The sequence below is a fragment of the Procambarus clarkii genome, chromosome 40 (genome assembly GCF_040958095.1).
Source record: "Procambarus clarkii isolate CNS0578487 chromosome 40, FALCON_Pclarkii_2.0, whole genome shotgun sequence".
Lineage (NCBI taxonomy): Eukaryota > Metazoa > Arthropoda > Malacostraca > Decapoda > Cambaridae > Procambarus > Procambarus clarkii.
The window spans coordinates 2,766,610-2,781,675 of record NC_091189.1 but is presented as its reverse complement, the minus strand read 5'-3'; the positions used below and the strand labels follow the sequence as shown (position 1 = coordinate 2,781,675).

Genomic DNA, 15,066 nt, shown 5'->3' with positions numbered 1-15,066 from the left:
TAGTAACGTGAATCTGTTTTGGCAGAGTTCACCATACAGGTCAGGTTAGGCTGAGGAACCATACACCATACAGGTCAGGTTAGGCTGAGGAACCATACACCATACAGGTAAGGTTAGGCTGAGGAACCATACACCATACAGGTCAGGTTAGGCTGAGGAACCATACACCATACAGGTCAGGTTAGGCTGAGGAACCATACACCATACAGGTCAGGTTAGGCTGAGGAACCATACACCATACAGGTCAGGTCAGGCTGAGGAACCATACACCATACAGGTCAGGTTAGGCTGAGGTCACCATACACCATACAGGTCAGGTCAGGTTATACACCATGCAGTTACTCATATACATCTAGAAAGCTTGAACGGAGGACAAAGCTCTGGCAAGAATTTAGCGAAACTTCAGTTCAAAGAAAATATTCATCAAAAGTAAATTGACAATGCAATTAACACACAAAACGGATGACTCCCATGCTTGCTTGCTTGCCTGCCTGGAAAAACACTTGATAATGAAAGATAGTGACGTGGTCACCTTCGAAGTCGTCAGGAAAGCAAAATACAACAAAGACTTTGCTCGCTGCTCACTCTCACCATAGTAACGTCACGACATTAATGGATCCTTCTCAGAGGCCTTATGATGAGGGGGCTAGTACGATCCCCCTCCTTTATGACGAGGGGGGACTAGTACAACCCCCCTTTATAACGAGGGGGGGGGGGCTAGTACAACCCCTTCCTACATTACAACTACTGTAGTAGACATCCTTCCATATTCCACAGTCTAAACTCTCGTCATTCTGTCATAATTGGTTGAGCATAAAGTTTACTAACTTGACCTCTGATGATTGATTCGTTCTGTACCCAGATCTTATATCACCTCCAGTTTCCTGAAGACTGGTGACGGTCTCCTCAGAGTGTGACTCCCCCAAGACGCCTATTAATATACACAACTTCCTTAGCGCAGGAAACGAAGATGGATTAACACGCGAATCCAGTTTATAAGTGATACAACCCTGACGTCTGAATTGGTGTTGATGCTTTTACGGTAAAAAGAATGAAAGAAAAAAGTATTTCAAGCTGTTTTTTTTCTGAGTAAGAGAGTATTGGATTCCAGAACTCTTTTTACACTGCTTCAAACGGTATCTGAGATTTCATCCTGTGTTCCAATCACTATATGCGATTTTTACCCCATTTGATTTGTAAGGGGTTTCAAGTCAGTTGCACAACGATGTAGTACATTAAAAAGTGCTGCACAGTTCAGGGGTTAAGCTCTCGGACCCGGCAGTCATAGGCGGTGGTGACTAGGATGTTTGTACATTTTTTTTCCTTCTGAATAACTTGTGGGCAGTTATTCCACCTCCTGTGTGTACGTCTCTGTGGTTTAGAATCTGTTGGTTTAGATCTTGAAGCCAACTGGTTTGGATGCTAATGCCAGCTGATGCAGATCATAATATTGGATGGGCCCCAGAGCGACATCTGTTCTCTCTCTCTCTCTCTCTCTCTCTCTCTCTCTCTCTCTCTCTCTCTCTCTCTCTCTCGCTCTCTCGCTCTCTCGCTCTCTCGCTCTCTCGCTCTCTCGCTCTCTCTCTCTCTCTCTCTCTCTCTCTCTCTCTCTCTCTCTCTCTCTCTCTCTCTCTCTCTCTCTCTCTCTCTCTCTCTCTCTCTCTCTCTCTCGCTCTCTCGCTCTCTCTCTCTCTCTCTCTCTCTCTCTCTCTCTCTCTCTCTCTCTCTCTCTCTCTCTCTCTCTCTCTCTCTCTCCCTCTCTCTCTCTCTCTCTCTCTCGCTCTCTCGCTCTCTCGCTCTCTCGCTCTCTCGCTCTCTCTCTCTCTCTCTCTCTCTCTCTCTCTCTCTCTCTCTCTCTCTCTCTCTCTCTCTCTCTCTCTCTCTCTCTCTCTCTCTCTCTCTCCCTCTCTCTCTCTCTCTCGCTCTCTCTCTCTCTCTCTTTCTCTCTCTCATCGAAATTAGTTCATAATCCTAACACCGGAAGTGGTGGCTGATGACAAGAAGCTTGGCACTAATAAGATGCGGATGTTCATGTTTAAACAACACGCACCACATGCTGGGAGAGGGGGGGGGGTTCCTGTCCGCCGTCTGAGTGTGTGAGTGCCTCTGGGTGAGTGCCTTGGGTGAGTGACGAAGATGGCCTCGAGGGACTCGTAGGGGAAGCACTTTGCGACCGTCTACGTCCACCTGCTGGTGCGTCAGGTTGGGCTCAAGGCCTCGGGCCCAGATTTTCTCGTTCGCGTTTCTCCTCGACGGGTAAATATTATTATCGAGTAATGTTTAATATAAAGTGTGATCAACGTAGGGTTAATATAGGATCAACGATCAATCAATGTGATCAACGTAGGGTCAATGAAGGATATACGCTAAATCAACGTAGTGTGAACGTAAAATGAACTTCGGCTCAACGCTAGCAACGCTCATTTAATATTAGATCAACGTCCTTTGTCCGAACTTGCTCCGGTGGGGCCCCCATCCGTGGACATTTAGTACGAGTCTTCTTACGAAACCTGTACATCCTTTCTCGATAATTAGGCTTCACCTTGTCAGCTTAATTGATGAAATATTGAAGGTAACTATACCTCTATGAGAATATTTATTAGTCCACACGTGCGCTCTCGTAAATATGTACTTAAACATGCTATCAGCCATCAACGACTCTGATAATTATTTCATTTTAATCACTGTCTGGATAACATAATAACTGAGATTTTAATTAGTCAAATCAATTTGTAATTTATTGTATAAGTTCAAATCACATTGTAATTAATGCGCTGGAATATGAGCGATAGTTCGCTTATTTGCAGACCAATTACAATCAACTGCAGTATTAACCATGTATGTCATTGGCCAATTATCATTCCATTACTGTAAATTGAGCAGTAAAGCTGGTTCAGCGTTGCCCAATCACAGAGACGGAAATTAATAAAGAGTTCCAGGGGCTGGTGGGAATGGTCTCTTGTGGAACACTTGTTCACTGTTCTGAGAGAGAGAGAGAGAGAGAGAGAGAGAGAGAGAGAGAGAGAGAGAGAGAGAGAGAGAGAGAGAGAGAGAGAGAGAGAGAGAGAGAGAGAGAGAGACGATATGTACAGAATCTGTGAACATTCGTGGCGTGAACAACAACGTATTTGAAACGTTTGTGAAGCGGCGGCATGTTTGTGTGTACATAAACAAACTCTCCCACTCTCTCTCTCTCTCTCTCCTCTCTCTCTCTGCTCTCTCCAGCCTCCTCTGTCTCATTTCATTACTTCCCGCTCAAGCTCACTCATTCCTTCCTATCTCCTCTCTCCGTCTCTCCCTCGCTCAATCCCTCCATCCATCTTCTTTTCCTTTCCTACATCCCTACCTCTCTTCCCTCCCTCCCCCCCCTCCTCACCTACTCCTCCACCCTCCCTCTTAATTCCTCATTAATGAAGTGAGCGTCAAGACCAACACTCCCAGAGAGGTGTCGACATAGCAACACGCACTCAGCCTCCTGCAGGAAGCTGGAGAGCCTCCCGTGGTGTTGACAACCTTCTCACGTGTCCGGAGAGGAAGAGAAAACGCTTACAGCATCTTCCTTCTTTGCTGGTCTTACCTCACGATGCCATGCTAGTCGAAATGGTCTACGGGTGAGGGACGAATATAGGTCACGGTACGGCTAAGTTAAATGCTTAAAGAAATATTAGCAATTATAAAGACAGCTTGGCTACTTTCATGGAGCTTTCATGACGTCATGTGTGAAATATTTCGTGTGATTACCGTGGAGTTTTACTGAAAAGAAAACAAATTGGAAAAGGAAAAGTGTGAGAGGAAAAGCAAAGCATCTGAGATCTAACATTTGTTTCAGTGCTTCTTGATGGGAGAGAGGGGGGGGGTGATGGAAGTGGGAGAGGAAAACGAAGAAATAGCTAGTGGGAAAGATAGAGATAGGCAGAGCTAGGTAGAGATAGTTATATAGAGGGAGGGGAGACAGAAAGTCCCATACAACGCCGGGTAACCCTCCTAGTTAACAGCATAAAGTAGAGTTTGCCCGATACGCTTTGCGTGCTAGTGGCTTTACAAGAATGTAAAATCATCATTAATATGTACTCTCTTGACCCCTAAAGTACCTTCTTGTATATAAATAAATAATAAAGAAGGTGTCGTCTACTCTCAGGTCACACACCAATATCCAGAGAGTTAAGAAGGTCAACACGCTGACGCGATGTGAACGAAGCTGTTTACACCAGAGAGGAAAATATTTACAAGGTACTCGGCACCACTGACAGCTCATTTAACCCACCTTCAGCCTGCTCTCACACTGCTGTCTCCAGCCTTGGTAATATATGTGTTGGTAGTATATGTGTGTGTGTTGGTAGTTTATATATGTGTGTTGGTAGTATATGTGTGTGTTTGTAATACAAGTGTGTGTTGGTGATAATCTACTTGTGAATGATCAATCCTAGGCAACAACTGGTTATTCATGGGAGTTGACAGTACTCATTCACGGAGCAGCAATACATATATCCACGTTATTGGTAGTACTCATTCACGAGGTTTGCAACATTCATTCACAAGGTTGATAGCCTTTACAAACATCTGGATTATTTACCAACAACAGACAGCATGCTGCATCAACCCGATCGAGGCGCTCCTTACTATTTCAAGAAATATATTGGCAAAATACGAAGAAATATCTCTGCATTTAGGGTTTCTTTTCCTTTGAATTTATGCCAAAGATGTCGTGTGGCCTCCCTCGTTTGTCTCCATTCAGAGACACTTGCTCGTAAAGGAATGGGACATTGTTAGAAGAGAAATTGGTGGCACTGGGGTGCCTCCCTGGCGCGCCATTCTGGCTAATTAGTCTCTCCATCTGTGCCAGTAGCGCCACCCAGATGTAACAGGCACTAGCTTCCTGGATCCCACCCGCGGGGATAGACGGATCCTACTAGTGGGACCTCCGGATCCCAACCATGGGGAAGGGAGGATCAGACACTTGGGTCTTCCCCTTGGTGCCTGTGAAGCCTACCCGTGGGACCTCCCTGATCCCTCCTGTGCTGCTAAATGTATATTAAACCCACTATAGCACCCGGGATCCCACCCAACAGATGTCTCGCCTATAAGCCCTCTTGAATGGACACTTGCATTCCGTCTGTAGCGCCCTTCATCAGGTGTAACGAAGCCAGTAACCGTGAAGCTTTAGCTACTTTAGATCTCTCATGATACATGAACCCGTCCAGGTAACTGATTCCTGTACTATGGGTTGATATGTATATTTCTAAAGCAAGAACAGTTGGTGATCAATAGGACTGTGACATCACCTCCGTTGTTGCATCAGCTGACACGTGTAAATTAATAGAAAGAGGAGAGGTCATTGTGAGCGGCGTTTGATCGAGAGGTGAAGCATCAGACAAGCAGCATGAAGCCTGATAACGTAGTGTGAGAGGCTGTGAAGCCGGCACCTGGAGCCGGATACACCAGACGACATCTGGCTACAAAAGGTGCCTCTTCACCACCTGCTTTTTTCAGACAATATCGTGTGACATAAAAATACTTTTAGGAATGACAGCATCTGCATGGAATGGGAATGTATGACTTCACTGGAAACATATATATATATATATATATATATATATATATATATATATATATATATATATATATATATATATATATATATATATATATATATATATATATATAAATTTTGTGAGGGTACCACCTCTGGTGCCAATGTGGGGACCCATAGCCTCGGAGAAGAAAATAAAAAGTATTCAGAGGAGACCTTGTGGTTTCTCACTGAACACTAATATTATCTTCTCCTACCACCCCCATTCTTTTGTATGTACACATATATATTTACTTTATTTGAACTTTGTTACAAAAAAGGAGTTACATATGGGTTACAAAGATGGTTGTCATAGGTTGTCGAGTTCCTCCAGCTCCTCAGATGGCGGGCAGGAACCCTGGATGCAGTGCGCATTTCCCCTCTGTATCGCCACACTGAGGCGCTGGAAAAGAAAGCTTGCAGCTCTCTATATATATAGCTCTACATAGCTCTATATATAGCTCTATATAGCTCATATATAGCTCTATATATAGCTCTGCAGCTCTATATATATATATATATATATATATATATATATATATATATATATATATATATATATATATATATATAATATGTATATATATATGTGTGTATATATATATATATATATATATATATATATATATATATATATATATATATATATATATATATATATATATATATATATATATATATATAGAGAGAGAGAGAGAGAGAGAGAGAGAGTGACTGACTGACTGACTGACTGACTGATTGACTGACTGACTGACTGACTGCTCAGACTGTCGCTGTGAGGCAGCCACTCCTCTCATCACGATTTGACACCGTAAAAATGTAACTATTTTGTCCGGACAGAATCCATCGAATCCAAGCATCATACCTATCCTGTCCAGACCGACGCAGAGCACATGTTAACACTACAGGGCTGCAATTTTGACTAGTACGTCGGATTTTTCATGGATTTCTCGGATTTCTGTAATAAAATGAGATAAGAGGATTCCCTTTCTCCTTTCCCCCCTCCCCTGCCCGTCTCTCTCTCCTGTATGTCCTTTCTCCTTTCTAATCTCCCTCTCTCCCTGGAGGAGGGAGAGAGAAATGGGCGGAGGCGTGCTGAGGAGGCGTCATGGGCCGGTACACAGGGGCTGGTGCAGCATAACACAGGGGCGGGTGCAGCATAACTCAGGGGCTGGTGCAGCATAACACAGGGGCTGGGGCAGCATAACACAGGGGCGGGTGCAGCATAATACAGGGGCGGGTGCAGCATAACACAGGGGCTGGGGCAGCATAACACACGGGCTGGTGCAGCATAACACAGGGGCGGGTGCAGCATAACACAGGGGCTGGGGCAGCATAACTCAGGGGCGGGTGCAGCATAACACAGGGGCTGGGGCAGCATAACACACGGGCTGGTGCAGCATAACACAGGGGCTGGGGCAGCATAACACAGGGGTGGGTACAGCATAACTCAGGGGCGGGTGCAGCATAACACAGGGGTGGGTGCAGCATAACTCAGGGGCGGGTGCAGCATAACACAGGGGCGGGTGCAGCATAACACAGGGGCGGGTGCAGCATAACACAGGGGCTGGTGCAGCATAACTCAGGGGCGGGTGCAGCATAACACAGGGGGCGGGTGCAGCATAACTCAGGGGCGGGTGCAGCATAACACAGGGGCGGGTGCAGCATAACACAGGGGCGGGTGCAGCATAACACAGGGGCTGGTGCAGCATAACACAGGGGCGGGTGCAGCATAACACAGGGGCGGGTGCAGCATAACACAGGGGCTGGTGCAGCATAACTCAGGGGCGGGTGCAGCATAACACAGGGGGCGGGTGCAGCATAACTCAGGGGCGGGTGCAGCATAACACAGGGGCGGGTGCAGCATAACACAGGGGCGGGTGCAGCATAACACAGGGGCTGGTGCAGCATAACACAGGGGCTGGGGCAGCATAACTCAGGGGCGGGTGCAGCATAACACGGTACACGTCCGGGACGCAGGGCTACAAAGAGGCTAATTTGCATGGCGCGAGATGCGTCGTTAGTGAGGCGATTATCTCCGGATGGGGCGATCCTGATGACATCATGATGGAGGCTGGGGCGCTGATGGAGGCTGGGGCGCTGATGGAGGCTGGGGCGCTGATGGAGGCTGGGGAGCTGATGGAGGCTGGGGCGTTGATGGAGGCTGGGGCGCTGATGGAGGCTGGGGCGCTGATGGAGGCTGGGGTGCTGATGGAGGCTGGGGCGCTGATGGAGGCTGGGGCGCTGATGGAGGCTGGGGCGTTGATGGAGGCTGGGGCGTTGATGGAGGCTGGGGCGTTGATGGAGGCTGGGGCGTTGATGGAGGCTGGGGCGTTGATGGAGGCTGGGGGCGTTGATGAAGGCTGGGGCGTTGATGGAGGCTGGGGCGTTGATGGAGGCTGGGGCGTTGATGAAGGCTGGGGCGTTGATGGAGGCTGGGGCGTTGATGGAGGCTGGGGCGTTGATGGAGGCTGGGGCGTTGATGGAGGCTGGGGGCGTTGATGAAGGCTGGGGCGTTGATGGAGGCTGGGGCGTTGATGAAGGCTGGGGGCGTTGATGGAGGATTGGTAGATGACAAAGTGAGGTATTGATGGGGAATGTGACGTGGGTGGGTTGGGAGCGTTGATGGAGGGCGTGATAAAAAGTGGCTGGACTTGTAAAGGCGGAGCTCCTGTGACCGTAGGTGTAAAGCGTTCGAATGATATACAAGAGAAACGAATGCGGTTCAGAAGAACCTTCCCGCCTTCCAATTGAACCACAACAGGGCCCCATTGGGCTCAGTTAGGATCCGCGAACCACCGGATACCCAGCCAGAACCTGGGGCCCTTCCACAACGCCAGAACCTTCTACAGGCACGCTGGCGACCGAGTACATCAAGGAGATTGGTTCCGTCAAAGTCACACATCCTAAATGATTCGGGTGAGCAGTAGGAGAGAAGTCAACGCCCTTTGGCCATGGCCGAAGGAGACCTCCGAGAAGTAAGCAGTGTGGGAAGCCTTCCCGGTGAAACCTCCTGTGCTGGCCTGTAAGAAGCGAAAATCCTTGAGTGTCACCCCGGTGAGTGCCAAGCTTCCAGCAGCTTAAGTATTCTGATTTCCCTTTTGTAAAGACCATATTTGTCTTTGTAGAAGCATGAGGTCTTGAGAGCTCCACCTGTTACATAAAGAGCATTGCTTTGTTTAATCTAGAATATTAATGTTCTAAGAAGAGAAAACTGTAATTCAGGATGCCATGGAAGGAACCCTGTAATTCAGGATGACAGGGAAGATGCCCTGTAATTCAGGATGACAGGGAAGATGCCCTGTAATTCAGGATGACAGGAAAGGAGCACAGTAATTGATGCTGCCAATAGAGATTATATATCTACGGTACCAGGAATCCGATCCTGAACAAATTCCTACTCGTTTCTCATGGCGACGAGGAGCTGGTTATCCAGAGATCATACAGATAGACGCCGTGTCACGTGACCGTGCCGATGCATGGAATGACGGAGTCGAGTGAACTACCAGCAGACGAAGCTGAGTGCACTAGCCAGGTGGACGGAGCCGAGTGAACTACCAGCAGACGAAGCTGAGTGCACTAGCCAGGTGGACGGAGTCGAGTGAACTACCAGCAGACGAAGCTGAGTGCACTAGCCAGGTGGACGGAGTCGAGTGAACTACCAGCAGACGAAGCTGAGTGCACTAGCCAGGTGGACGGAGTCGAGTGAACTACCAGCAGACGAAGCTGAGTGCACTAGCCAGGTGGGCGGAGTCGAGTGAACTACCAGCAGACGAAGCTGAGTGCACTAGCCAGGTGGACGGAGTCGAGTGAACTACCAGCAGACGAAGCTGAGTGCACTAGCCAGGTGGACGGAGTCGAGTGAACTACCAGCAGACGAAGCTGAGTGCACTAGCCAGGTGGACGGAGTCGAGTGCAGTATGCCAGGTGACCGACAGATGGAGCCAATACACACAAGGATATATTTTTCAAAAGATACAATTATTCTTTAAGCTTCGGGAAATAATGCAATATATTGGCTCCATCTGTCGGTCACCTGGCATACTGCACTCTTTCCCGAAGCTTAAAGAATAATTGTATCTTTTGAAAAATATATCCTTGTGTGTACAAATGCATTTACAAACAAAATGTTTGTTATGTATTCTATATATAAACAAAATCTATATAAATAAAAATGTAAATATTCGTTTGTTCAAATTCGCTAATCTCCGAAAGTTCTTCACCGATTGCTTTGAAATTTTGACACAACGTTCCATTCGCATCCGAGCGGGTGTTTATATACATACTATATAGTTGTCACATCTGTGACGGGGAAAAAACTGTGTTTTTTATGTGTTTTTTATGTGAGGGAAATCTTCGAAACCTCTTTACCGATTGCTTTGAAATTTTGACACAATGTTGCATTCGAATAGGCGCGCGTTTTTATATACCTACTATATACATGCCTCACCTGTGACAGGTAAAAACATGCGTTTTTGAAAAACAGCGCCATCTTTTGCACGTAAGAGCAACACACGCTGTAATCTCGAAAGTTCTTCACAGATTGCTTTGAAATTTTGACACAACGTTCCATTCAAATACGTGCGTGTTTTTATATATCTACTATATAGATGCCACACTTGTGACAGGTAAAAACATGTTTTAAACAACGCCATCTGTTGCATGTAATAGCAACACGCGCTATACTAAATATGTTACAATTCCATTTCAATGTTTCCGATTGCATTGATAAGTTTAATTTTCATATATTGCGATCTATTTTCATTTTAATTTAATTATTTTGTGTGACATTGCATTGGAATTGATCCATTTTGTATACCATACCATTTATTTCATGAGTATAGTTTATTTTTTTAAACCGTTTTTCATTTTGTTTTTGTAACTTCTTATTTTCCAGTGATGGGAACAATAGATCATTTGATGTTCCCATTTTTCTGATGGGAGCATCAGATCATTTGGGAACGCATTGGAAGAGGGAGTGGAGAATGGTGGGGAGGACGAGGGGACAGGGGAGGGGAGAATTGTGGGGATGATAAGGGGACAGGAGAGTGGGGGATGGTGGGGAGGATGAGGGGATGGGGGATGGGGAATGGTGGGGAGGTCGAGGGGACGGGGGAGTGGAGAATGGTGGGGAGGATGAAGGGATGGGGAGGGGGGAATGATGGAGAGGATGGGGGGGGGGACAGGGAAGGGTTGCTGTGGCTCAGCCAGCTAGTATATAATAAAAATGCAAACAACAGACACAAGCATTTTCAACATTATAAAGAACTGAAACAAATGAGCAACGAATGCAAACAATAGACGGAAGAACATCGAGAGTATAAACAATTTGAGTACCATCACTATAGACTTGAAGAGTTTATATCTTCCTCCTTGCCTTGTAACTCTTCTCCCTCCCCCTCCTCCCCTAGATCCTTCCGTCTCCCCCTCACCCCTCTCCCCTCTCGCTCTCCCGTCTCCCCTCTCCCCCGTGTCTGCGAGAACAACAAACTCGTGGCGAAAAATCGGTCGGCAAAAGTGTCAACACAACATGACGAGAGATGACTCCGCTTCATTCGGCCAGCCTCAACGGTGTTTACATAATGGTTGGCTTATTTGCCCGCTCGAGTCGTGCTGGCGGTGGTCGCTCTGTCTCATATGCGGTCGTTCCCTGCTGACGTATAGGTCGTTCCCGGGGTGATAAGGTCGTCCCTGCAGTGGTCGATTCTTTCTAACGGGGCCCCTTCCGTCTCATGCGATTGATCCCTGCTGACAGAGATCGTTCCATCTGACGTAGTCGTTCCCTCTGAGACGGAGATCGTTCCCTTACTGATGGGATCGTTCCCTGCTGACGAGATCGTCTCTGCTGACTATATCGTTCCTCCTGACGAGGTCGCTTGCTCCTCACATGGTCTCCGGTGACTGGCTTCCAGAGTTTCTCGAATTTCAATATCTGTCGGCCACAGCACAAAGGCGGACGATGAAGAGTAACGGGAATATTACGACCTGGGCCCTTGATACTGAGGAGAGCCCTGACCTGTATGACCAACCACTTGGGCTGGACGGTAGAGCGACGGTCTCGCTTCATGCAGGTTGGCGTTCAATCCCCGACCGTCCAAGTGGTTGGGCACCATTCCTTCCCCCCGTCCAAGGGAAACCGGTGGCTGAGCGAAGAGAGCACTGTACGCGTGATCCTGTGGTCCCGGGTTCGATGCCGGGCGCCGGCGAGAAACAATGGGCAACGTTTCATTCTGGAAAATGGAATTCTTTCACCCTGATGCCCCTGTTACCTAGCAGTAAATAGGTACCTGGGAGTTAGTCAGCTGTCCCGAGCTGCTTCCTGGGGGTGGAGGCCTGCTCAAGGACCAGACCGCGGGGACACTAAGCCCCGAAATCATCTCAAGATAACGTCCCATCCCAAATACTTTTCCTGATCCCTTCCAAGTGCTATATAGATGTAATGGCTTGGAGTTTTCTCCTGATAGTTCCCTTGTCTCCCCTGACCTGTGTATGATGGTGAAGAGGATGACCTGACCTCTGAGGCTGCTTCTCACCTGGATGTGCTCATCTCCAGGTGCTTACAGATCCAAGCTTTAATTCCTAGGCACAGCCTTTCCACCTAGCTATTGGTTAATTCTTTCTACAAGATCGTTCTTACTTTTGATGCTCTGTATACAAATGGCTTCCCCCCAATATCCTCTGTTCTATTTATCTTCAACTTTTACGTTAAAAAAGTCTTCCTGACGCCTCTGTGTTTCATTTACAACTCAAATTACTATCTATGTCCCCCTCTGTGATTCCCCTAAGGATCTTCTATGTTGGTATCATGTTTTCCCTCTACTCCTGGCCTCACATGCAATGAGTTTCAGTTTTCTGAGCATTTTTCTGCAGCTCAATTCTGTGACACGGTGATCTTTTCAAAGGCAGTTTTCACGCTCACATAAAAGTGAGTGCATGCAACAGGCGTTGATGCCTTCTGCAGGAGCCAGAAGAACTCCAGGAGCGCCAGAATTAACTCCAGATTGAGAGCTCTTGGCTCTTGTCCAAGCATCAACGTCCCTGCGGCCCGATCTCTAACCGGTTCACCTAGTTGGTGGTCTGGACAACCAAGCTGTTGGATGCGGCTGCTCGCAGCCTGACGTATGAGTCACAGTCTGGTTGTTATCAGGTATCCTTTGGAGGTTTTTATCCAGTTCTCTCTTGAACACTGTGATGGGTCGGCCAGTTATGTCCCTTATGTGTAGTGGAAGCGTGTTGGACAGTCTCGGGGCTCTGATATTGATAGAGTTCTCTCTCAGAGTACCTGTTGCACCTCTACTTTTCAACGGGGGTATTCTGCACATCCTGCCATGCCTTCTGGTCTCATGTGGTGTTATTTCTGTGTGCAGGTTTGGGTCCAGCCCCTCTACTATTTTCCACGTGTATTTTTTTTTTTTTTTGAGATATATACAAGAGTTGTTACATTCTTGTACAGCCACTAGTACGCGTAGCGTTTCGGGCAAGTCCTTAATCCTATGGTCCCTGGAATACGATTCCCTGCCGCGAAGAATCGTTTTTTCATCCAAGTACACATTTTGCTGTTGCGTTAAACAGAGGCTACAGTTAAGGAATTGCGCCCAGTAAATCCTCCCCGGCCAGGATACGAACCCATGACTTAGCGCTCGCGGAACGCCAGGCGAGTGTCTTACCACTACACCACGGAGACTGCATTATGTATCTGTTATAGATACATAATGTATCTATAATAGATACATTAATTATTTTATGTATCTCTCCCGCCACACGTGACTACATACACTATGGAGATGAGTGAGTGCTGTGTCGACTCTAGAGCTTCTCTCCTTAACTTTTTACCTCGTTTTCCAGTCTTGTCCCTCTCTTCTTCACATTTTCCCTTCTTCCCAACATCTTCCCCTCCTCTTCTACTCCCTTCCCCAATTTTCAATGTTCTCCCCCCCCTCTCCACCCCCAACCCACCAGCAACCCTACCCCCCTCTCTTCCACCCTTAGCACCTTTCTCCCTTCTTCTCCTCTGTCCCACCATTCCCCCTCTCCCCATTTCTCCTCGCCTCTTTAAGTCTCATATATTTAACTTACCTAACCTAACCTAAGTTAACCTAACTTAACCAAAAATAAAATATTTGTATAGGTGTATCTACATTTTTTGAGTGAAGAATATAACTAACCAAGAATATATGTCAAAACGCTATGCAAAAGAAATGACGCATATTATTCATGAAAATAAAATTTGGCATTATTAAAATCGCAGGGGATGGGGGGGGGGGCGTTATAGATGCCGATATTTCTTAAAACATGGCTGACCTAGAATGCCCTATGACACTCACATACCTTTTACGTGTCATGTTTGAAAGCTGAGTAAGGCTAGCCCGACGCATCTGGCCTCCTACTTCGGACAGACGGACAGTCAGACATTCTACTGAACATGGAACACTTTTATGTTTCTGTAGAAGCCCAGCTTGTTAATAGAGCGAGATAAAGAGGCGCATATCGACCATTGCCTCTCCCCACTGCTCCTTTGATCTGTGGTGACTGTTTAAAAGTCACACTGTGTATCAGTACCTCCTAAAGAAGGGAGACAACCGGAGCCGGAACACCTTTGAAGCCAAGCGTCCCGGATATTCCAGGTCTGCATTTATGGAGAAAATGTGACTTTGCTTAAGACATCTACGTTCGGAAAGACTGCTTTGCGATGAGTGTTAGAAGAAGCGCAGGTCTCATCCCAGAATTTACCATTGATGGCGATGTGATAGCATCTTGCAGACGGTTTACAACTGACTGATCGAAAGTTCGATTTTTCGCACAGGACGGAGATGTCCTGTGCAAACGGAAGCGTTTGTGCACCCTTCCGTACACACGCTACCATAGTTAACCAAGTAGTAGATAAGTATGTAAGAGTTAACCAACTGTTGTGTGCTGCATGCTGAGATAGATATCAGTCGTTGTCCTTAAGAGACTTTCATAAGCCTAACAGGCTTCCTCTCTTCATCAATGGGAACTCACATCTCAACCCCCTCTCCAGTTTTATTTTGTGTTTCATCAAGTGGGGATTCCATGCCAAAGGTGTGTGTTCAAGGGTGGATCTTTCAAATGATGAATATATAATATTAGGAAAGCTCCCTTATCATGGGTCAGGAAAGTTATTTGGACAATTAGCATGTTAGGAGAACAAATCCACAAGGGCCGTGACGAGGATTCGAACCCTCGTCACGGCCTTTGTGGATTTGATCATTTGATGCATCACGCTATTGTGATTTCTTTGTGTAAGCATGTTAGGACATGGGCTGTAGACGTTAATCTGAAAACTTCCACCTCTGTCGTCAGCTTTGTGGTTATTTATCGACTTCCAGATTCTTGTCTACTTCTGTACAATGGAAAATATTTCAGTTATTTTGTGCTGATTCTAATTTATTTTCGGTCGTCTTCTTATCTCTATAACTTTGCACTATTCAGGGTTGAATTTCACTAGCCATTTTTACAAGGCTAGTGAAATTGCACGT

At 46.7% G+C, this 15,066-nt stretch overlaps 1 protein-coding gene across 1 annotated transcript; it reads right to left on the bottom strand.

Moving 5' to 3' along the window:
- Nucleotides 1–7,551: 7,551 nt before the first annotated feature.
- On the bottom strand, nt 7,552–11,636 carry LOC123758044 (anti-sigma-I factor RsgI2-like). The gene is made up of 2 exons (XM_069339014.1): nt 11,285–11,636; nt 7,552–8,240 (listed from the first exon to the last, which is right to left on the bottom strand). The coding sequence occupies exons 1-2, from the start codon at nt 11,634–11,636 to the stop codon at nt 7,552–7,554; spliced, it is 1,041 nt and encodes a 346-aa protein (XP_069195115.1).
- Nucleotides 11,637–15,066: the final 3,430 nt, after the last annotated feature.

Coding starts and splice junctions, on each gene's coding strand:
- LOC123758044 (XM_069339014.1), bottom strand. CDS start 11,636: ATGAAGCGAGACCGTCGCTCTACCGTCCAGCCCAAGTGGTTGGTCATA. Junction 8,241..11,284: donor CATGAGACGGAAGGGGCCCC/GTTAGAAAGAAT, acceptor CTACGGTCACAG/GAGCTCCGCCTTTACAAGTC.